Below are 23,828 nucleotides of genomic sequence, written 5' to 3'. Positions count from 1 at the left end.
TGGCTCTTTGATGAAGAAATGAATTCCCAGGAGCCCTTGGTGAAAGGTAAATGTTGGTTTGATATTTCTGGCTTGCTTTCAGAAGGCCACAGGGCAATAAACATTGTATAGAATTTTAAATCACGCCACTTAGCGGCATAAGCTTGATAACAAGGGGTCCAGCACACTGAGGAAATTCCTGTCAGGACACTAGACCCAGTCCACAGCAATAAGAGCACCTGAGGCAATAAGACCACCATTGTGTAACCCCCAAGAAAGCCCATCACATAGTCAGCTCTTGATTCTCTTTTGGAGAAGAGAAGAAAACGCCCCAAGCCAAAAGCATTTCTAAAAAATAAACACTGCTATAGCCATGAAGCCAGCATGTCAGAGCAAGCTGGCTGGAGGAGAGGGATCCTCACAGCTGCTTCTCACAAATGGCTTCCACATCAGAAAGACAGGAGGAAGGCTGAGGTGGGAAGCTAAGAGGGGAAAGGCAGAGGAAGAGAGGAGGGGAAGGGGAGGAGGGCAGGAAGGTCCGAGCCAGCACTGTCTCCGTTCTTTCACTCGGTGGGGAACACACGTTTCCACACTCTGCACACCAGAGCTCTGCTGGGCCGACTTCACCTGAGCAGCACATCTTACCTAGATGTTCCTCTCCAGTGAGAGAGGCAGTCGCTAGGCAAGCAGGCCCCAAAGGACTGAGAGCCACAGACACTACCAAAGGAACGCCATGGCTTTAGGGAAAGGGACTATGGAAGAATCTGATTTCCAGAGGGAGGTCTCTGAATCCAGCCCTTCCGGACATCCTAGCCACGCTGGCCTCTCAACTGAAATCTCCTGACGTGCACTTGCCAGTGAAGCTTCCCTCCTGCGTGGACCTTGTGTCACCTGCAGAAAACACCCGTGGGCTCCACCCTCGGTTCTGAGAACAGCATAGTGGATACAGCGTGGGGCTGCTGGAATCTTCCATTCTCACAGCCATATCTCAACCCCAGATTTGGCAAGGAAAATGCAACTTTGCAGTTTCCTGCATTTTCAAAACCCTAAAGAAAAGGAAAAGATATATAGTTGGCGGGGGTACGGGCTCAGAGAGCTAAGACGACAATTTCTGTGCCCAGCTGTTTGGAACACGAAGAGTTAACGCCCAGTCTGAGGAACAGGTGCTTTCCAATTTGCCTGGGGGGACGGAAGGGGGCTCCCGCTCCGGAGTCCGGCCTGCAGAGATTGATGGACTGCGGAGGAGCGGCACGTCAGCATCACCCTGTCACCATTAGCGGGAGAAGCGGCGGCTCCTGGAATGACATTGGAAGGTCAGCCAATCAGGCGCGGAGCTGCTCCCGAGCCGCCACCTCCAGACGCGCGCGCCACGCCAGGAAGGGGTGTGCCAAGGCACCGCTGCGCAGCCCCGCCGGTCCCCTGCATGCGCTCTTTCCCCTTTCTCTGCACCTTCCAGGTTTCCAAATACTGCTGCAAACATGGTCCTCCTCGTACGACTGAGAACAAAGACTGCCGGACCCTGCCTGACCTGCGGTAGCCTTTGCATTGTTCCTGTTAGACCAACTCCGTCACACTGGAGCCTGGGCGCCCTGAACTTGAGAGTTGCTGGAAGGCGCCTTCGGAGGAAAGCCCTGACACCTGCGCGGAGCAGTCCTTCCTCCGAGGCGGCGGGTTTCCTGCTCTGCTGAAGGCTTGCTGCTTGAGTCTTGTGAGGTTTGCCGCCCACTAGCGTCCTACGGCGGGGACACAATCAACACGCAGGTAGCAGCACCTCACTCCCCCCACCCCCAGGCTGACAGTGCGGTCACCAAGGCCCAGCATGCACTTCAGCGCAGCAGCCCAGAAAATGCCCAGACACGGGGCGTGCGCGGGCACATCCCGGGGTCCCCCGCCTGCCCTGGCGAGGTGGGCCGAACACGCGTGGAAACCCAGGAGACCGAGGTGGTCATTTCTGAAAACGCTACTGAATGTTCTGCCCACTTCAAAATGTATTCTTTTTCCACTACCTATTAATTATTTATGAGCCACATTCATGATTTCTCCCGTAGATTTCAGCTAATTTTACGAAACATGAATGCCATAAATTTTGTAAATGCACCCACTTCAGGGATGCATCATTTTATTTTTCAAACCTAAATTTCCAATCTCCTATGGCGACCATAGGTTTTTCTTTACAAAACGACCTCCTTCTCCCCCCCTTTATATCAACTTGCAACACACATGGAACTGAGTCTGTTTCCAAAATAGCCAGCTACATGGAGGCCCTGTCAAGAGATTTAAAGTGGCAATTTTCAAAGTCAAGATTCATTCCCCTCCCAGAGTGGGTACTGCCCTGGTTCTGCCCAGCGACTCACAGATTCCCCACACCGTGGTCACACCAAAGATGGAAAGGAGAGGGTCAGAAAGTGGAGAAGGACCAGCTGGCATTTATTAAAGGTCTGCCTGGCATTTTGTTTTCCTACAGAGGGCATCTTGTAGGGGCCTGCAGCTGAAGTTAAAAAGGCCTAGGAATTTTAGATGAAACCTGAAAAATCTGGGGTAGAATTTTAATCTGCTTAATAAAGGAGTGGAGGGGGAGAAACCCTGAAATCTTTGACCTGATTACATTTTTCCTTCATACATTTATGTGAATTAAATAAAAATCACCTTCACAGCCCTCCGGGTGCATTGGTGCTCACGAAGGTCTGCTTGTACATTTAAATAAAATATCAAGTATGTGCCCTATAATTTCCTATCAGTGAACCGATGGTGCCCAAAGGGGCTGCACATAATGAGCACGTTCTTGCTCCCATCAGCCCACCCTCGGCCATCTCCATGACATTCAGGCCCCCTGGAATCGGATGCAATAAAGCCCCAAATCCCACAGCTCAGGAGAAAAGATGTCAGGGGTGTGTGTGTGTGTGTGTGTGTGTGTGTGTAAAAACAGAGATGCCAAGATACTAGCAAAAATACATATACAATACATTCTTCATCATTCTGCCTAACTGAAGGCCCATCTATGCTTGTAACAAGAATTTTAAGCTAGACTATCCCCCTGGGGTTAAAACCATTCTGAAACACAATGCAGCATGATGCTTGGACTGAGAAGATGCTGAGGGATGTGTGGGGGTGAGTGTCGGCACATACATGCACCCCATTTCCTTGCACTGTAACAGAAGCTCTTGTGTGAGTATTTCCAGAATATTGTAGAACAAGCTGCCTGCTTTAAAACATGATTACTGCACCTTATCAGCTGAGGTCATTCATTCACGGGTTTAACCCATGAAGGGACTTGTCTCTGATCTCTGTTTTTTTGCCCAAAATAATGCCTGCAGCCTGTCCAGCAACCACATTTTTATTAAGAAATAAATGTACATCGCATACAACAATAAGAAAAATACTGCTACTATTAAAATGCAGACATCTGTGGGCTCATTTTATCAGCAACCCAAGTATTAAACTGCATAATCTTTTACAAATTAAAAAATATATGTATTTTCCATCATGTCAGACATTCTGATGGTTGAGGCCTAGCAGTAATTGGTTTGGGTATTAGAATTCATCAATCTTTTAACACATATTCAGAATTTTCAAAATTTTAATTTTGAAAATTTTAAATTAAATTTCATTAAAAAATTAAAATTACATTTTTCAAAATTAAAATCAAAATATGACAGTTGTTGACAAAAATATACTTCTCCATTTTTTTAAAAGTTTCATTCAGATAGGTAGGAACCATTTACTTTCACGTTTTTGAAATATGGTCTTAGGAACAGGCCATGTTCCAAACTGAACTCTTTATTTTGACTATGTATTTCATGATTCTTTTCCCAATATATACTGAACATCATTCCTTATAAAATTCTTTAAAGCTGGTTTCTCTCCATAATGAAAGATCCCAAAGCTTTACAGTCAAGCTTAACAAAAAATAACCCTTGATCATATAAAGAGAGGCCTCGATCATATAAGATCGTTCCAAAGACCCCTGGTCGATAGGATGAGAACACATAATACAGTAACGTAAAACATAATTTGCCTGTGCTGTTTATGTCTTATATTATGTGTATTCTGCCTATATTCATTACAGTAACGATGATTATTGATTAACAATTGATTTTAAAAGTTGTGAACAGAAAACCTCACAGAACTCAATACATGTTCCCCTACATCACGCCGCATATAGCATTTTCCACATTGTAGAAGATTTGAGTTTCTACATAATTTTAACGAGATAGTTTTTTCTATGATTATTTTAGCTATAAAATACTAATTTAAGAAAAATTGCCTAGAGCATTTCTGTATCGGAGACTATCTTAAATTCTTCCATAACATTTTTGTCATTTATAATTTAAACCATTAATAGATACTGGCTGACTGACAACCAGAAGCACAACCTCTTCCATCACCCTGAAACATGTACTTCCCTGTATGGTGGAAATTTTGTTTCATCCTATACCCCAGGCCTTTTCCATGAGCCCAGAGATGCACGGCCTGACAGGGGAGACAGGCTGTCAGGGCTTTGTGGCTTTGGAACACATCTGTCAGCATCTGTATGTCTCTTACGAGGGCACATTAGCAGAAGAGCAGCAAGGGCTGACTTCCCTGACACATCTCCTCGTGTTCCCTGGAGCAGATCCATTCCCGCAGGTAAACTCGCAGGTGGATACAGGGCAGGTAGAGTGCCCTCTGGGAAAGCTGGGCGCCTTGTCAGAACTTGTTACACTTCTTTCCTACTAGGAAATCTCAAAATGAAAGTTTCAAATACTTTGCTTTAGGTTATATCCGAGAGCAAGGTGCCATTTTTATGTTAATTTGGGGAGTTCTTTCTTTCAGCTCAACCTTTTTCTTAGTCATCATCTTTTAAAAATTGGGTAACATTTATACATTTTCTCCTGGCCTGTTGTCATGTTGACTCTTTACAGACTAGCTAGCTAGGCAAAGAAAAGGCACTCGGAGCAGGCAGAGAGTCCCTGTGTGTCTTCCAGGAAAATCTTAGAGCCTCCCCTTTGCTTCTGGTATTTTCTCACCAGAGCCAGATTTTCTCTCCTCCCTTCTCTCCCCCCCCACCAAGGGAATTCTGCTTAATGGTTTAATTTAAACTGTCAGCAGGTTCTACATTTTATGCAGATCTGGGTTCCAAAATTTGAAAAGGAAATTTAAGCTGCAGCTACTCCCAGGCAAAGTCAAATGATGACATTTCCTCTCCTTCCCACACGAGAGGAAGCCCTTCATACATGGAAGTTCATATTTACACCGTGACAGGCGACCTAAGGTGCATTCACACTCACTAATGGGGTCTGACTTAGTCAAGAGCAATTGCTTTCTAAATGCCAAGAAAGCATTTCAAAAAAATAATACTGGCTGGGCATGAGAAGAGGACTGCTGTTTATGATATTCACTGATTTCATTTCTACAACTGTACAGGTGTTGTTGTTTTTTTTCCTAATTTGTCAGCATTTCAGATGATGTAATGCTTATCAGTGCATAATTTTACATAAACGACCGTAAGGACTGTGTGGCACCAAGGGTGGGGGGTTGGTATAGAAGGACGGAACCTTCTTAAAGCCTTCATTGCTGCTGGAGATAAATTGTAGAATTAAATCACATGTTTTAAAGGCTCAAAAATCTTCAAATGTGAAGACAGATGTTTTTCACCGACCCCTGCACCTGGAATGCCTTAGCCCTTTTCAGGTTGCCATAGTCTAAGTGGCGATCTTCCTCCTGTCACCAAACCTGGCTTATTCCGAATGAGGCAGCTGCCTAGTCCTGGAGTTAGGCTCTGAGCTGTCACTTGGCTAGGTAAGCGCCTTGAAATGATTACAGAGCGAATTCTCCCTCAGCCTCTCTTCATTGCTACCTCTCCTCCCCAAAGAAATAAAAATAATATTGCAAAAACAAATGAAAGCACGAAAATTTAACATAGAAGGGGGTGGAAGGGAGAAGACTTTCCCCATTCATTCAGTCCCCCCCGCCGCCCGGTGAATTATAAGAAATGAAATTCATCACAAACCGAAAGGCTCACCATTCGCGAAGCTCTGGAACAAGGAGAGAGCCAGTATCCACATGCCCCTGCCGCTCCCCGGCCTCCCGCGAGCGAGCGACGCGCCGGCCTCGCCCCCCGCGCTCCGCCCGGCCCGGCTCCGCTGGCCGCTCGGCACCTGCCCGGGGGCCGCCGCCCGCCCGCTGCCCGCCGAGGACGCGCCGCCGGCGCCGCCGCCGCTGCCGAGCCGCCCGGGCACGCGGCACGGCCGGGCTCCGGGGCGAGAGCTGCGCTCGCCGCGCGCTGCGCTCCCGCACACCTGCTCCCGGACGCCGCGCCCAGCGCCGCGGCCGCAGCCCAGGTGCGCCGTCAGCTCAGGGGGCCCCCGGCAGGTCGGCGGGTGCAGACAGCCGCGGACGCGGGCCTGAGCTCATCCCGGGCGCCCGGCGCCCAGAACGCGCAGCCGGCGGCCTCCGGTGAGCCAGCCCTCACCCTCCGCATCCAGGCAGCAGGCGGGCGGACAGGCGCATCTTTCCCGGGCTCCGGCCTCGATCACATGGATGCCTGGGCCGCCCTTCCCTGCCTGTGAGCCCGGCGAGCAGAGCGAGAGAGCGCGGAGGCGAGCGGGGACCCCTCCCCTGCCTCTGGCCGCTGGGGCGCTCTGCAGTCTTAAAGCAGCAGCAGAGAAGTGCAGGCGAACTGAGGCAGGACCCGGCAGGGCGCAGCCACCGCACTGTCACGCACAGTCACCAGGATGAATTTCTTAGCGGCTTAAATAATCATTCCAACAGCCGATTATTTTTCGGTATTTTCTTGCCGGTTGCTAATAAGATATGGCCAGGAGAACCGTCGCAGAAGGTCGCCTGCTGCACAGGGGTGACCGTGAAATGTTCGTAGTTTGATGAAATGTGCAGCTGGATTCAGATTCTGTATTTACTCTCAGAAAAGTCCAGTTCATTTGCCTGGAGGGAAATACTGCCTCCCAATCCTGGCTGCTGCTATACAGATCTCTATGATTTCACAGGCTAATTTTTAATTATCTCGAATACATTGTGGAATACAAACACAAGCAGTTCTAATTTTGCTCTCTGAATGGTGCATAAAAAAGCTGATTAAAATTGTTGATAATATGGGTAATCCCAAACATATAACCCCTTTCACATTACTGTCTAAAGCCAGTATGACAACATTTCCTGAATGTTCTCTACGGTTCTTGGAGCCACAGTAATAGTCAAAGGCATGCTCTTTAAAGGGCACACATCCATATTCCATCCATCACTTGGCAAAATAATGACCGACAGGGCTGGAATACACCCAATTTAGGATCCAAGAGAGAATGCTCAGAGTCAGGGCAATAAGGACAGAGAAAAACCTTTCTGCAGTGGGCAGTAGCGGGGACACGGTCTCCTGGGAAATTGGTAGGTTTCCTAGGCACCGAGCGTCTTCTGCCCAGCCTCCACGCGCCCCTCCAAACACCGAGGGGGATTACGCACACCTCAGACAGCTTACAAAATAACACAGGCAAAGCAAATGGTGAGGCAGAAACAAAATGGTGCTTTACCAGGGTTGGGCACAAGATGGCCAGGCCCTGTGTACTGGGAAGGGTCAGCTGAGCCGGTGATGCTTACTCGCCATCTCTCTGCATCTGCAGGTGATCACGTGCTGCCGCCCACTCAGGCTGCGCCGGCCCAGCCGCTGTGCCACACACCGGAACCAGAGTGTCCTCCGACTCTGCCTGCGCCTGTGCTCCCGCCTGGCCGTCTGCGTGCAGTCCAGCAAGGCCCGCCGCGGGCCTTGTTTCACCCCTGCCTCTCTGGTCAGCTCACCCGGTCATTCAGCTCACGAATTCCTAACTGCACACCAGCCTCTGCAGGCTCAAGTCAGCCATCACCCTTCTGAGCTTGAGCACGGGGCCAGACGCACCCTGGGCCCAGCCACACCGCTTCCACTTACCGGACACCGGGCTCAGCTCGTGCTTGTGACCGAGCCTCGTTTTCCTTCTGTGCAGAATGGAAATTTTCAGAGTTCCTGCCCGCACGGTTGTGAAGATCTGACGGCCTGCTGATGGCACATGGTCACCGTGGTTATTTCTGAGTTTGGGGGCAGGGCTGGCTACATGATTTGCGGGATCCAGTGTAAAATGAAAAAAAAAAAATCACCATTAAAGTACTAAAATAGAAAGCCTCCTCCTTTCTTTCCCGGTCTCTCTCAACCTGGCATGGTGTCTTTTATTTGCTATCTAATGCTGAGCTCCCTTGGGCACAGGAATATTTGGGGTGAGGGCAGCCCCTCACAGATGCCAGGGCCCTGCCAGGTGACGCGGGGCAGCACATCAGACTCCACCTGCAGGGTTGTGCACAGCCAAGGGGGGTTGGGGTCTGGGAAAGCCACTCCACTGTCCCTCTCTTACACAGACCATGGCCACAAAATGCAGTGGAGGGGAGATCTCCCTGGGATTGCTGCCTCCATGCTAAGAAGCTCTTGGTGTCTGGATTAGAGGTGGGGCAATAGGCTCCAGTTCCCTGGGCTCTGCCTCCCTGGCCTCGCCCTGAGTGTATCCCATGCACATGCCCAGACCCACACTGGTGGGTTGGCCAAGTCAGCAGAGCACAGACCTCCCGCCTGCCACCTATTGGAGAGCAGTGACAATTGCAGGGAATAGGCATGGACTTGGGGGAGGAGGAGCAGGGATGAAGACAGGAGGGGGTCAGTGAACAGCAGAGAACTGGCTCTGAGGTGGCAGGCAGCTGAGGGTGTACTGCTCAGGCTCCAAGCCCTCTGCATGTTCCCATCAGACTTAGAAAGTATGAATTCAGGGGCAATATTGTTAACAATTTCAAGATGGACACTGCAGAGTCTCCAACACCAAGTGCAGGTCCTTCTGAGTGTGGAACAGGGTGGGTCCCCCATGCAGGTGCACAGAGGTCCACCCCTCTGTGACTGTCTATGTAACATGTCTGCCACAGACTCAATGGGTTAAAGTTCTTGAATGGGTTTACCACATTCACCAACCTCTCTTTTATATGTATTTATGTGACATACTTTGGTAAAATGCATTCTTGCACCCCACTGAACTGTGAGTGCCATGAAATAGACCAGACTCTGTCCTGTCCCACAAGGTATGCCAAAGATCCGGCACCAGCATGAGCTCTGTGCATACGTGCTCACTGGAATGGAGAGCCCTAATGCAGGGAGAAAGGGGAAGCAGCTCTAAAATTGATTGTGCACATGAGTACACCTAAAAGGCTGAGGAAGCCAGAAAGAAGAGAGCTTCATGCTCCCTCCCAGAGAAGCTTTTTGCAGAAAATGGCAAGTTCATTGAGCCCTCCAGTTCAGTTGTGATGTCCGCATGCAAATCTGAATCAAGGAAGGGAGGCATTCTAGCCCTGAGGTGTTCACATCTGGAAAAGCCAACTTTCTGTAATATGTTAGGTTTGACACGATTCCTCCTTTTGGAGTCCTGATCAGTGCGATGCCTAGCCTCTGGAAGATCAGCCTGTAGGATTCCATATACAGTCGTTCACTTTTCCCCCACTCTGCCTTCTCCCAGGTAAATCCTCCTAGCGGAAGAGAGACGAGGTCTAAGAGGCTGCCTTTGTGCTCACTGAACCTGAACTGTTGCTACAAAAGAAACAATGTGAATTTGCACTTGGGGTTATATCATCCCTGTTGCCGAGTCCTTTACTCCTCTGCATTCTGTTGGAAGCCTGAGAAAGCATCTCTGAAGCCCTGGCATTTGAGCCGTGTGCTGAAGGAAGGGATGGAGTTGGACACTGGCAGGGATGGGTAAGGGGCTCAGGCAGGAAGGTCTCCACAGTGAGGGGGTCACTCCTGGCTGACCTTCATGGTTAATTCTGACCAAGACAATATGTATTTCCCCACAGGGGGCCTGTATTAATTCCCTAGGGCTGCTGAAACAGAGGCCCACAGACTGGGTGGCTTAAACAGAAATGTATTGTCTCACCGTTCTGAAGGCTACAAGTCCAAACTCAAGGTGGTGGTTGGGCTCTACTCTTCTGAAACTTGTAGGGAACTACTCTTTCTGGCCTCTTCCTAGCTTCCAGTGGTCACTGACAATGCTGGGCTCTCGGCGGCTGGTGGCTGCGTCACCCATCTCGGCCTGCTCCCCGTGCGTGTCTCTGTGTCTCTTCTTCTTACGAGGACAGCAGTCACATTGGACCAGTGACCCATCTTTCTCCACTGTGACCTAGTCTCAACTGATTCTGTCTACAATAGCTCGCTTCCAAATAAGGCCACATTCAGAGGTACTGAGGGTCAGAATGTCAACATATCTTTTGGAGAGAGAGAAACATAACTAAACACCGACAGAACCCAAGACGCTGAAAAGAAAGGAGGTGCAGAAACGTGTTCTGAAAGGAACGCAGAGGTGAGCAAGGACCCCAGGACCTTTCTCCGCTGCCCGCGTGCGTCTCCTGCCTGGGGCCAGCAGGCTGCCCCTACAGGCCCAGAGAAGGAGTTCAGACTTTATCCTGGAGTCTCAGGGTTTTTTTTTTCTCCTGGAAAATAGAATAATAATGCCTGCCTTTCGTACCTTAGAACAGTGATTTTGAAATGGTGTGCCATGGCACAGGGGTGTACCATGAGAGGATCTTTAATTTGCCAAAAATTTTTAAAGGCCATTAACTAAATTATTATCAGAAGAAGTTCAAAGTACAGTGTGGTTTTTTTTTTGTTGTTGTTGTTCTTTTACTCTTTTTCTTTTTTTGATCAACATCATTTAAGTGTGCCACAAAAGTTTAACTATAAGTTCAAGCATGCTATGAGATTAAAAAATGTTGAAAAACATTGCCTTAAGGGAGGGGAATCGGTGGGATCACACCTGTGGTGCATATTACAGGGGTATTTGCGAAACTTGGTAAATGTAGAATATAAATGTTTTGGCACAGTAACTGAGATAACGCCGGAAAGGCTATGTTAACCACTGTGATAAAAATGTGTCAAATGGTTTATGAAGTGAGTGTATGATGCCCCATAATCATATCATTGTATACAGTTATGATTTAATAAAAAAATTAAAAAAAAAAAAAAAAGAAAAACATTGCCTTAGAAGATTGTTCAGACATTCAGTGAGATACAGGAGCTCCCTCGGATAGGGCTACACAGAAAACAGCTCCATGGTGCCAGCACCGTCTGCAGCCGTGCCCATGGACACATCCTCACTGTACATCTCACCGACAGCCTCACTCTGCCGGGTGCTCAGGTCAAATTAAAGCCAGGCGCTATCTCACCTCTGCTCTCAGAACTGCAGAGGGCAGGCCTGACCAAGAGTGTCTGCTCAGCCCACCATTTCTTCCTCCAATGAGCTGACAGGGTCCTCCCCCAATATTCGGAGTGTGTCTGGTGTCTACAAATGGCTGCAACGGTTCCTGGGAGCTTAAAGTTACATATGGTGGACCCGGAGGGGCAGGGGCCTCTGGGCTACTGGAATGTCCTCCACCTCGGTCTGGGTGGCGTCATGTGCGGACACGCACATGTAAAATTTCATCAAGGCATACACTGAAGTCTTACACACCTAACACACTTAACTGTGTGTGATAAAAGGTAACCAAAACGCAGTCCCTACTACTCTCACCATTTACTGGGATAATGTGATGGGACAAGTTCCACAGTTGGGAACTGACACGTCTAACTCAGCCACCTGGTGTGTTTGTGTGTGTGGTGTCTGTGTTAATGAGGGGGTGTGTTTTGTGTGGAGTGTGCGTCTTTGCGCCTGTGTGTATGTTTGCATTGTCTAGTGTGTGGCCTATGTTTGTATTTGTGTGGGTCTTGTGTGTTTTTGTGTCCACGTGCCTGGTGTGTGCTTGCACGTGTGTGGCGGAAGCAGGCCCGGCAGAGAGGAGGGTTGTGAGGTTTCCTGCGGTGCCCGTGCCGAGTCTCCAGCACCCTGTCGGCCGCAGGCTTGTGGATGAGGGAGCATCGCGGCCCCTGGAAAGTGGAGGCAAGACAGTCCGCCCTCTTCGGCCCCCGGCTCCGAAGAGGGCGGACTTCATCCCAAAGGCTTGAGGACGCCACTGAGTACGTTCAGCAGGGAAGTGGCAGCTCCGAGGTTCGTCCCGGAGGCATTTCCTCTAGGGACACCACGGGGAAAGGCCGGAGGGGTCTGAGAAGGGTACAGGGAGACCACTTGGGAACTGGCTTGAGCCCAGACAGGAGCTGATGAAGACCCTTTTAGCGTATAACACCGGGAGATATTTAAAGGGTGAAATGGTGAGTCCTCAGAAAGACTTCCAGAGTGATGACTCTTGCATCATTCTCAATATAACGGTATTTTAGTACCCACAGCTACTCGGCGTTTGTGTGTCCAGGTCTGTGCCAAGTGCTGACCGTGTTTACCAAGGTCAGCTCCTGCCGGGAAGGCACATACTCCATGACCCTCCCCGTAGTTCAGACAGTGACGCTGCAGCTCCAAAGGTCCAGAAACTCACGGCATAGCACCACCAGGCAGGGGCAGAGCCAGGCCTGAACCCGAGCGCAACGCTCATAGGTCCTGTAAAGACTGTTCATCCTCCCAGGATGTGGGGGAGGTGGGAGGAGGCGGATGTGACTTGGGGAGTCCCATGGTGGACACAGGTGTGGACAAAGCATAGGGACACCATCATCTCTTGCAGGCCTTTATGTTCCCATCCCTTCCTTGGCTCCTACCCTCACACCCACAGGCTAGTCTCTAAATATCAGCCAGCATGATCCTGCAATGCACACACACGGAATCACAGGGCAGCCTGGTCCAACTCTCCATGGCCCTCTGATCTCACGCAGGTTGCTACCACCCCACCCGCCATGTTCCAGCTCACACACTGGGTTTTGCTACAAATGGTCCAGCACATTGGTACACTCTTCCCTCAGACACCCCCGGGGCCGGCCCCCACTACCATGACTGCCAACACCAACACTTTCCTAACAACCCCAACCATGGTGTTTCCTGCTGTATCAATGCTTGTCCTCTGAGCTTGATTCATAAATACAGCAGAACTTCTATAAGTTGACCACACAAGGGACTGTGACAAACTGGCCAACATACGAAGGTGGCCTACATAAGGAACAGGGCTACTGTACTGATATGGACACATGGTGCACGTCCGGTCTGTGAGAATAAGGTCACCTTGTGGAGGTGGTCAGTGTGGGGAGCAGACAGCCATGGAGGCTCTACATATGCATTTATTTATTGTATTATTTATGTATCTACCTGTTCGAATGCGGGCTTTTGTCTTTTGCTCACTGCTACGTTCATCTCCCTCAGAATGACGCGCAGCATGGTGTGAGTGGTCAGTGACTCACCTGCTGAATGCTGGGGAAGAAAGGCCGGATATTCAAGAGACACTGGGCTTGAGGCAAGCAAGACACAGGTGTCCCTGGGGACATCTCCCCCACTTCACACCCTGGAGACAGAGAATCGGGATAGCGGAAAAAAGATGCCCAGATGGAGGGGGAATTAAAAAACAACTTCTTAGATATCAAGTCAACTTGCATAAACATTTCATCAAAATAAATATTTCCTTTCTCTGCACTGGGCAGATGGCTTGCTCGCAGGCACTTTAACAAGATATTTTTTAAATGAAGACAGGTACTGAGTCTAGGGATTTGAATTATAAGGAAAGGTCAAGGCAGGGTTTGTATCAAATACATTTTAGAAGCAGAGAACACTTCAAAGGGAAACCCAGCCTGTGTGGAGAGTGCTGCTCAGAGCCCACTGGGACTACAGGCGGGAGGGAAGGGAGTAGAGAGCTGGGGTGGGAGAGCAGGATGAGCTGCCAGAGGCATCGGGGTTTCCACCAGACCCCGATTCCTGCCTAAAGAGGGGAGGGGTGCACACGGTCCCCTCTTGAGACAGCGGTGTCACACAAAATTCTGGAGGTGGGAGGAGTGAGGCAGCTTTCCTCAGGACCTCCTTACAGGGGGTCCCCTGCTCCCAGGTGAGATAGGAATCCTGGATTTAGGCATTTGGGACATGACCCAGTGCCTGAAGGCAGCACCACCAAGGTCCTGATGTGGCTCCTGTGGTCCCAGCCACAGCTCAGCTCTGTGGCTTCACGGACACTTCATGAGACACCATGGGAGAGGGTTTTGATGAGATGCCTGAAGGGTCTCTGAGGGGCCCTGTCACTGGGGAGGTACTGAACAGGGAGAACAGGAGTCCACAACACCAAGGGGAAAGGGGCAGAGCAAGGGGGCAGAGCAACCTGGGCTGGGGTTGGAACCTGGCAGGGCCACTGGACAAAGTGATTTGTGCAGGTTATTTAGCCTCTGGCCTCCGAAGCCTGGGCTATTAACTCTGCCTATGCCACAGGGCTACTGTGATGATCAACTGAGTTTACATCTGCCAGGCACCTAGAACGGTGCCTGGTGTGCTAGGAGCAGATCTGGCCCCTGCAACTGTGTACTGTTAGTACTGTGGCTGCAGCACTGTGGTGGTTAATGAGGTTTCATGCATGCCTTAAAGAAAGAGCAGAAGAAAAGATGTCAGGAACTTGGAAAAGACAGGGAGGAAAAAGGCAATGCAGAAAAAATAAGAAGAAAACTGTACAGAGGTTTTTCTTTTTGATTTACTTGAACCAAATTTGACTGGCTTGAGAGAAGTCAGAAAAATTGGTGATAAGATAAATCTGGACCCTGGACCCATTTCGAACACACTCAAAATGCTTAATTTGAAAACTAAACAAGAAAAAATACTTGAATGGTAGAATAGTAAGACCAAGGAATTCAGATAGAAGAAGATTCTAGACTAGAGGATGTATATATGACCCAGGGGCTGGGGATGTATTTTTAAGCATGACAGAAACCCAGAAGCTATAAAATCAAAGGCAGTCACCCGCACGTATTCTTTGCATGACAAGATATACCAAGTGAGAAGACCAGCTGGATGGGCTGAGGGCACACCTGTGCAGCAGGTACAGGACGATACTGATAAAAGGTGGGACGTCCCAGCTGATAGTAAAAGACAATCGTTACAAGACAAGACTTCAATACGACCAGAGGAGAGGGGAGCAAAACAACCAATAAGCCTGAGGAGAAGCTGACCCCCGATGCGCAGGGAAGTATAAATTTAAATACCAATTGGCTGCTGCTTCTCACCAGACAGAAAGGACTTAAAAGAAGTAGAAATTCAACTGGGAGGTGAGGGAAAGGGCACCTGCTGGTGGCAGTTCCATGCTTTTGTAGCTTTGTTTATTTTTAATGGATTCTGGCAATGTCTATTTAAAAGTGAACAAATAAATAAAAAAATCTTACCCTTCAACTTAGTAGTCTTTCTTAGACATCTATCCTGCTGAGATTAAAAAAAAAATAACAAGAATTTAAAGCATATGTGCACCACTATCTGCTGCTGTTAAGGAGAGAGAGAGAAAGGAGGGACACGGGGATGCAAGGAAGTAGGGAGGAAGGGAGGGAAGAAATCTGATTGCTCCCCCAAAATTGAGCATCCCAAATTAGTTGTTTTCCTTTCCTCTTTGATCTCGAATAAATTTTGGAACATACAATCAGCAGAACATTAATTCAGTGATATAAAGACATATTTGCTACATTCAATTAATTAAAAAGCAAGATGTAAAAAGCATATAAAATATTTTGTAAAGCAAACAAAAACTTAATGTGCGTGTGCATGAACGTGTGTGTGTGCGTTTAAGAGATTTTATAAGACTGGAAAAGATGCCACACACGAAATGTAAATATTTGTTACCTGATGGGGCTGAGGTAGAAAGAAGGAAGAAAGGAAGGTGAAAAAAATAAAGCAATAAAAAGAGCAAGAAAGGGATTAATTTAGAAAAAAAAAAAAAAAAACAACATTTGTAACGTGACCTCAGATATAACCATTACAATGAAAAGTAGAGCAAGAATGGAAAAACAAACGCCACACGTGCTCCCTATTAAACTGGAGCTAAGCGATCACCTCCCATGTGCACCTTTGGTAACGAAACTCCACAGAAAGCCGGCAGGTGGAAGGGGGCAGGAAGTGAGGGGTAATTTCACACCTAACAGGTACCATGCACACTACCTGGGTGATGGACACGCTTACAACTTTGAATCATGCTGCAAAAAAACAATTCATATAAATAAAAACAATTGTACCCTGCTAACGCTCTGAAATCAAGAAAAAAGTAATAGTAGCTGTCTTTGTAGTAGGGTGACAGTTTTTTGTCATAGAAGCCCAAACCCTTGGGGACAGCAGTCGGGGTAGAACAAAGAACAGCAGGAAAAGGGCCCATTTCCTGGGCTTGGCTGGAGCAAGTCCTTGTACAGGGTGTGTGAAAAGACCTGGGAGGGATGTTACATGGGCGTAGAAGAAGGACCACAGACTGTTCTTGGAGATCTGTGGTTGGGGAGGCTGGAAGGAGAGGCCAGATTCAGAATCCACCTGGCCGCCTTGCCCATGGTTTCTGTCTCTTGCCTTGCAGAAGGATTTCATTCCTGAGAGTGGTCGATGGTAGTGTACCTTCAGCTGAAGGACCACTGGGGGAAATCTAGGGGCAGGGCTCTCAGTGCATAGCATAGCCAACGATATCTTTAAGCTAATTTCTATGTGATTTCAGCACATTTTAATAAAAAAAATTGAAGAGCAACTCTCAATTTTTGTAAAGTATTTTAACTTTTTCATTAATATTTCTCTAGAAATAGCAATGATGGATATGAGACAATTAAAAAGCTAACTAGTTTGATTGTGAGAGCTATCAATAGTTTTTGCTATTCACAACAAATGTAGCCTATTTGGTTTGTTGACTTTGTAACAAAGTCTTTGCAACCTAAATTAATCAACACATATTGGATGCTGTTTATAAGCATAAAGTAATAAAAAGCAAGTAAAAACCAAAAACCAAGCAGGTGAAAGTCTTCAGAATATGGTCTACAGCCAGGACACCCACCCATTCATCAGCCAAGCTTCAGTGGCCCCTGTTGCCACTGAAGTGGCAGTGGCCAGCCAACAGAGTAGAGGGTACATGTTCCTCCCACGGTGTTTACGGACAGCATCAAGCTCCAGGTCTGGAAATTATACTCACCCTTGTTTGTTTCTGAGAGCAACTCAAGGAAGAAAACTTGTCAAATTCTAAACAATCTGTACTCTGATGTTGTCTTTAAGATATATCTTCCCGTGTAACCTATTACTATAGAAAAGACCAGCCACACACAGACATGCAAAGACATGAGTGGATGAACAGCCAGTTCCCTGAGGTTTACAAAAGCAGCTGGACATGGACAACCAAAGTAACTCGCAGCAGGGGACCAGTCCAGTAGACACCGGCGCACCCAGACCGTGCATGCCATGACACCATTTCAGTGGACGAGGTAGCTTCAAAACATGTGTGACAAAATCTCCAGATGTCTTGAAGTGAAAGAAGGAAGCACAATAGCAGCACTCTACGTCCCTCTTAGCTTAGAAACGTGTCCACGTCTGTACGTGGACACAGGCAGGTGCTCTCAGATGTAAATGACGATGTTATCCACTGCTGCACTGAACAGAGACACTTGAGTAGGACACAGAAGGAATTCATAATTTCATGAAGTAGTTTATCAAATAGATGTGCTTTTTCCGATTTCACTTTAGTTTGCGATGTACAAATATACTTTTCTCACTTAAAAGCACAAAGAAGATACCAATGAGCTTGAAGAGATTATTGTATTTAGTTCTGTACTGTTCGATGTGTCAGCTTCCAGCCTTGTCTATTTAAATTTAAAGGTGAATTAATTAAGACAAAAAAAATTTAGCTCCTCAATGCACTCGCCGTCCTTCTAATGTGTAGTAGCCACGCGTGGCCAGTGCAGAGAGGAGTATTTCCGCTGCCGTGGACAGTTGCATCGGACTGTGTTGGGTGCTCTTTATGAACCTAGAGCCAGTGAATTTCTCATGAGATAGGTTATCCTTGGTTCTTCATACTAGAGTTGACTCAAAAGAAAAATACCTCATAGACTTGTACATTGCAGAACAAGACAAGTGGTTAAAATTAGCACACAGCCATCCACTCTCCCTCATCTCCTCTACCTGTCTACAACATCATGAGTAAGGCTTTATGTTGCTCTGCACGAACTTGAAGTATTACAATGTCTGGGTACTTGTGCGCTATGGCAACCTAAGTTAATCAACACATATTGGATGCTGTTTATAAGCATAAAGTAATAAAAAACAAGTAAAAACCAAAAATAGTCTGAGTTTTTAATTATTCTATAAATACTAGTCCCTCTTCACTTTTTCATATTCCTCACTTGTTGAAGCTTCTGAGGCCCCTTCCAGCACTGGAAAGCCCAAGTGTAATCACAGCTGAGAGGTAAGCTTGGGTAACTCTTCTTACCTAAAGGCTGCTACCAGCATATTTAGCTCAATAAGCCATATTTAGCTCAAAAAGTACCCATGAATCATCTAGGGAATGCCCAGCCATTTCGGCACTGAAAGTTTCATTTCTGTTTCTTAATCAATCTGGTAAGAATTTAACTTTTCTCTGGACACTCAAACTGGTGTCTTGGTCAGTTAAATGCCCAGGAAGTAACCTTTAAGACTTAGAAATCTTTTAATTTGTGAAAAATATCTGCACTTAGCTCTTATCTGCCCTTTAGAGTGAAAGTGGCTGATTTTAACATTTTCTCCCCTCATGCCAAGCTCCCTTAATCCCAGCTATCAGAATATCAGGGCATCATCGGCCAGTGGCGGCCTCCTCCGACTCCTTGTCTCATCCATTAACAATAGTACCTTGGACAAAGAGCCCGCAGCCAGCCATCTGCACGCAGCCCATCACCATCAACCACTAGAGGAGGGAGAGTCAATGAATAGAAAATGCCTTTCTCGCTCAATTCCTCTTCTTCATTTCTGCTCGGAATGCACTAGGCCGGGAAGAAGGTACTTGCTCCTTTTTCTTATTCGCAGGTTTTATGAGAATCAGATTATAACAGCAGTCTGCTATGAACGCGCTAGGCCTGGAAGAAAACAACACTGGCCCCGCTCACAAGAAACCGCCTGCCCTAAGCCCGACACTCTACCAAAATAGCGTCAAGACAGGTCAGAAAAGGGAAGATGTGGTCAAAGACTTACTTCTGCTACTCCCTGTTGATCACGACTGGGAGAACCCAGCAAATAACAGCCCCATAGTGGATCTGCTTCTATTCAGAAGGTGTAAAGGGGTGAACAATGATGGTATCTTATCTACCAAAGTGGTCTGAATGAAAATTACATATCTGTTGGAAATTTCACATTTGGCGACCACTGTCTGATCCATTCCTGCAGGTAATTGTGAAGTAAACACAGTAATGGTCCATTGATATGTTACAGAGAGGTAATGACATCTTCATAAATGAATTTTCCCATTAGATTTGTCTTTTATGTGAACAAAAGGAACGTCTTCAAATAAAGACTAATGTTATCAACTTCAGAGATGGGCAGATGAGCACTTGAGTTTTTCCCTCCAGTTACTATTATGGTCATGTGACCTTGAGAGACTCCCTTGTTCTCCGGTCTCCCTTGGCCTCAGTTTCCGCATCTGAAAATGGGAACATCAGCAGAACACAACCCACCTGATCCATTGTGAACACCAGGTGTAGGGCGGAAGCCTGTTTGTCTCTAGATTTACTGGTCCTGTTGAATTCGGGAACTCTGTTGTTTGCTGTTCGGGACCAGTTTCTGGTACCCTGTCCCATACTCATTTATGTTTTTAAACCTGTTATAAGCCAGGAATACAGATGACCAACCAAATTACATTGTACTTAAGATAGATGTAAATGGGATAAAAGTCAGTGATTCTAATATTAGAAGCACCTGTGGAGACTGGCATGAAGCCAAGGGTGCAGCACTTTATAAGGCCCCTGGGTGAGCCCAGCTCCCAGTGTGAAGGTCAGTTCCCACATTCCCTGACAGCAGTCTACGGCCAACCTACCCTAGATATAACTTGGGACAGGCTTGGAACTTCTTGTCCAGTAGAAGTGCCAGGCAAACAGATTGCCTTATAAGTCCAAAGCCAATACAACCCCTCAAGGGCAGACAGAAGGAAGAAATTAAAGCCCTCACCAGAATCTGGCCCTGCTGGCACCCTGACCTTGGACTTCCAGCCACCAGACTGGTAAAAAATAAGCTTCTGTTGTTCATAAGTCACCCAGTCTGTGGTGATTTGTTGTAGCAGTTTGAACAGATGAAGACGCTGACGCCAGTGGTTCTGGCCAACAGAGACATGGGCACCAGAGTGAGTCCAGGGGGACAAAAGAGAGAGCCCTGGTAACCCCCCCCCATTCTATCCCTATGAACTTGTTAGTGGCTGAACTCCTCATCACCCCAAGCCCTGTCTGAAATCCCTTCTCCACAGTTCTTTCGATGACCATGGGGCTCAGTCCCTGCTCTAGGGAATGGAATGAATCTCAGGTCTCTGCTGGGGCCATCCTCAGTTACACCATTCTGTCTGGCAGGTGTCCACACCTCAGTTTGTGGTCCCTCATTCCTCCTGCCTTCTGTTTCCTGCTGGGGCCTTGGCAGAGACAGGGCATTTCACATCGATTCCTCGCCCAACAGGAATCCTCTAGGGTCAGTAGGAAAGAATATTTCCACCTTTGGGGTCATTTTGCCACATTGTCCTGGGCCTTGCAGACCCCCACCTGCAGAAAGGATGCATCAGAAAGACATTCCAGTGGGTGGTCTGTTGCTTCTGGTTTTCCATGGCACAGATTCTCTTGTAAGCAATAGAGTTTAACTGTAAAAGTAAAATTTTTTCCTACAAAACAAGCTAACCATAAATACAATCAGGACACTTAATTAACAATATCTTAGATAAAATAGTAAGAATCAAACAACTTTAAAAGTGAGTCATATTACAGAGAGCTCAATCAACAGCAAAAGACCCAGCGATCCCATCTACTACTGGGCAAGAGATACGAACAGAACCTTCTCTGAGGAAGACAGACGAATGGCTAACACACATGGTAAAAAATGCTCATTATCCCTGATCATCAGAGAAATGCAAATCAAAAATACCCTGAGATATCACCTAACCCCAGGAGAATAGCCCACATCACAAAGTCTGAAAGCTGCTGATGCCGGCGTGGATGTGGAGAAAAAGGAACACTTTTACACTGCGGCGGGACTGCGAACTAATATAGCCTCTTTGGAAAGAAGTATGGAGAATCCTCAAAGAACTCAAAATAGACCTTCCATTTGATCCTGCAATCCTACTACTAGGCATCTACCCAGAAGGAAAAAAGTCCTTTTAGCATAAGGACATTTGCACTAGACTGTTTATCACAGCTCAATTTACAATCAGCAAAATGTGGAAACAACTTAAATGCCCACCGACCCAGGAATGGATTAATAAGCTGTGGAATATGTATACCATGGAATACTATTCAGCCATTAAAAAGATGGAGACTTTATATCTTTTGTATTAATCTGGATTGAGTTGGAACACATTCTTCTTAGTAAAGCATCATAAGAATGGAGAAGCAAGAATCCAATATACTTAATTCTAATGTGAAGGTAGTAGATGAGCTAATATAAGGTGGAGGGCAGGGGAATGAGGGAATGAGGAGAGGGGAGGAGAGAGGGGGGTCACAGTATGTGGCGCACCTCTTGGGGGCAGGGCACAATTATAAGAGGGACTTTACCTAACAAATGCAATCAGTGTCACCTAATTCTTTATACCCTCAATGAATCCCAAACAATTAAAAAAATGACTTGTCATATGAATTTGATATCCAAACAATATTTAAAGCTTGCTAGATATGCATGTTTGCATTTTTGAGCAGCAGTCTGAACTCCTGGCTTCCACGCCCGACTAGGGCCTCTCTCTGAGCCTCCTCTGCCAGTGTCTGAGAGACAGTGCTCAGATCCAGCTGAACCTCCCGTGCTCTGAACGGCCAGCCTGATGGAGTAACAGTTCATATGGAACTAGCAAGGCCACAAATAAGGGATATTTTGCTCATTGTGCCAGATCTCTGAAGGGCTGATTAAAAAGATTATATAAAATACAATATTATAAAATCTTGCACCATTTTTCACACTGCTTCAGTCATGAGTGGCCTACATTTTTTCCCTTTCTTTGGGTCATATAATTGAAGGTCTTTTTATGAGCATGCCAGCTGGAGATGCATTTAGAACCTTTTCCTCTATAGTAACTTAACTATTCAACACAGGAAATATTTATGGTATTTCATTTATGAAGAATCCATCTCATTGTGACCTACACAAAACCTAACTTTGAGAGAAGATCCTCAAGGGAAGGAGTCCTCGTCTGAGGTTATCACTCTGCTGTGATAGGGTCATTCTTCACACCAGCATCTCCAGCGTGCAAGGCTACCTTGAGTATGGAGAAAGACACTGGCCAACTGTCAACCTTTGTTACCTCAGGGACAAGAGTGGAAGGCACTCAGTGGAAGAGGGATTGTTAACATTGTATACATTTTATCATTTCAGTTGAAACAAATATGTATGACTTAGGGAGCTTGCTTTAAGAAATGCAATACTTCCATGACTTAGCAATTATGAATTGGGCTGCAATAAACAGCCCATCAACCCACGAATGGACTAGCAAATTGTGGTACATGTATACCATGGAATATTATGCAGCCTTAAAGAAAGATGGAGACTTTACCTCTTTCATGTTTACATGGATGGAGCTGGAACATATATTCTTCTTAGTAAAGTATCTCAGGAATGGAAGAAAAAGTATGCAATGTACTCAGTCCTACTATGAAGCTAAATTATAGCTTTCACATGAAGGCTATAACTCAACTATAGCACAAGACTATGGGGAAAGGGCCAAGGAAGGGGAAGGGAGGGTGATGGGCAGGGCCACACCTACCGTGTATCTTAGAATGGGTACAGGCGAAACTTACTAAAGGCAGAATACAAATGTCTACACACAATAACTAAGAAGATGCCATGAAGGCTACGTTGAACATTTTGATGAGAATATTTCAGCACATTGTACCCCTTGATTGCACTAATGTACACAGCTATGATTTAACAATAAAAAAAAAAGAAATGTGATACTGAGCATTTATAAGGTAAAATGTAATAGAATTAGTGCTCTGGGAACATGTTTCAGGAACTCTGCCTTAAACTGGAAATCACCAATAATGTCCAGGCTCCATCCCATGGCACAGAAGGTGCTTTAGATCACTTCTCTACCTTTTGGCTAAGATCAAGTGTAGAAGGCACTTTAGAACCACATCCCAGCCTGAAAGCTTGTTTGCTTCCCTCAGACCACCCAAGTTAAAGAACCACCAGCTATCTACAGCTCCCCAAACACAACAAATGCATGAAGCTAGAATCCCTTCCTTCCCTCTGCCTGGGGAGAGTCCAGCCTATCCCTCTGAGCCAGTGTAAATATGGCCTCTCTCTGGTTTCCCACAATATTCCCCACATCCTGTTTACCCCCCTTAGGTTCTGGGAGCCACTGATGTGGCTCATGACCTTTAGTGGAAATCGTTAATATCGTCTTTATTGAGAGCCACTTGCTACCCCATGCCAAGCTCTTTGTAAGGGTCTCCTCATTCATGCCTCCCAACACCCTGCAAGGTATATGGTTTGGAAGAGTTGCAGGACTAGCCCAAAGTTGCAGGATTAGTCTGACCGCAGTCAGGATGCTACTGGCCAGCTCTGGACGCCCGCCAGAGCGGGGAGCCTTGGCATTGAGTCGCGAGCTCCTCATGCAGCTGTCAGTGTAAGCACATCTTCATACCTCTCCCAAGAAGTTGGCAGGTAGCTGTTTAATAGATTGTTGGCCAAATAAAGGAATACAAGAGTGACTCATAAAAACTAAATTACTTTTAACTATTCACTATTAAATAACTTCTAGTCCCATCTTAGTCACTTACCAGACTATCTGATGTAGCTCCTGTTATCCACACTTTCAGGGTCACTAAGAAAACACTCCTAATGGAGGGCCTGAAGCCCAGGACACTCAGCAAATGC

General features: G+C 46.8%; 2 protein-coding genes across 3 annotated transcripts in view; one reads left to right on the top strand and one right to left on the bottom strand.

Annotated features, from left to right (window-relative positions):
• Positions 1-6,583, bottom strand: part of DSCAM (DS cell adhesion molecule) — a 738,786-nt gene extending 732,203 nt beyond the window's left edge. The window contains exon 1 of one of the 2 annotated variants that reach the window (XM_053565720.1): positions 5,981-6,583. In XM_053565720.1, the coding sequence (XP_053421695.1) occupies positions 5,981-6,023 (43 nt within the window). In that variant the 5' untranslated portion in view covers positions 6,024-6,583. The remainder of the gene's footprint in view (positions 1-5,980) is intronic. The other variant, XM_053565722.1, reaches the window with a different exon arrangement.
• On the top strand, positions 6,022-7,936 carry LOC128568125 (WW domain-binding protein 11-like). The gene is made up of 3 exons (XM_053565800.1): positions 6,022-6,218; positions 6,281-6,414; positions 7,590-7,936. The coding sequence occupies exons 1-3, from the start codon at positions 6,022-6,024 to the stop codon at positions 7,835-7,837; spliced, it is 579 nt and encodes a 192-aa protein (XP_053421775.1). The 3' UTR covers positions 7,838-7,936.
• Positions 7,937-23,828: the final 15,892 nt, after the last annotated feature.

This window comes from Nycticebus coucang, chromosome 16, assembly GCF_027406575.1.
Source record: "Nycticebus coucang isolate mNycCou1 chromosome 16, mNycCou1.pri, whole genome shotgun sequence".
Classification (NCBI taxonomy): domain Eukaryota; kingdom Metazoa; phylum Chordata; class Mammalia; order Primates; family Lorisidae; genus Nycticebus; species Nycticebus coucang.
The sequence above is the reverse complement of the archived record's forward strand: the minus strand, read 5'-3'. Positions and strand labels throughout refer to the sequence as shown.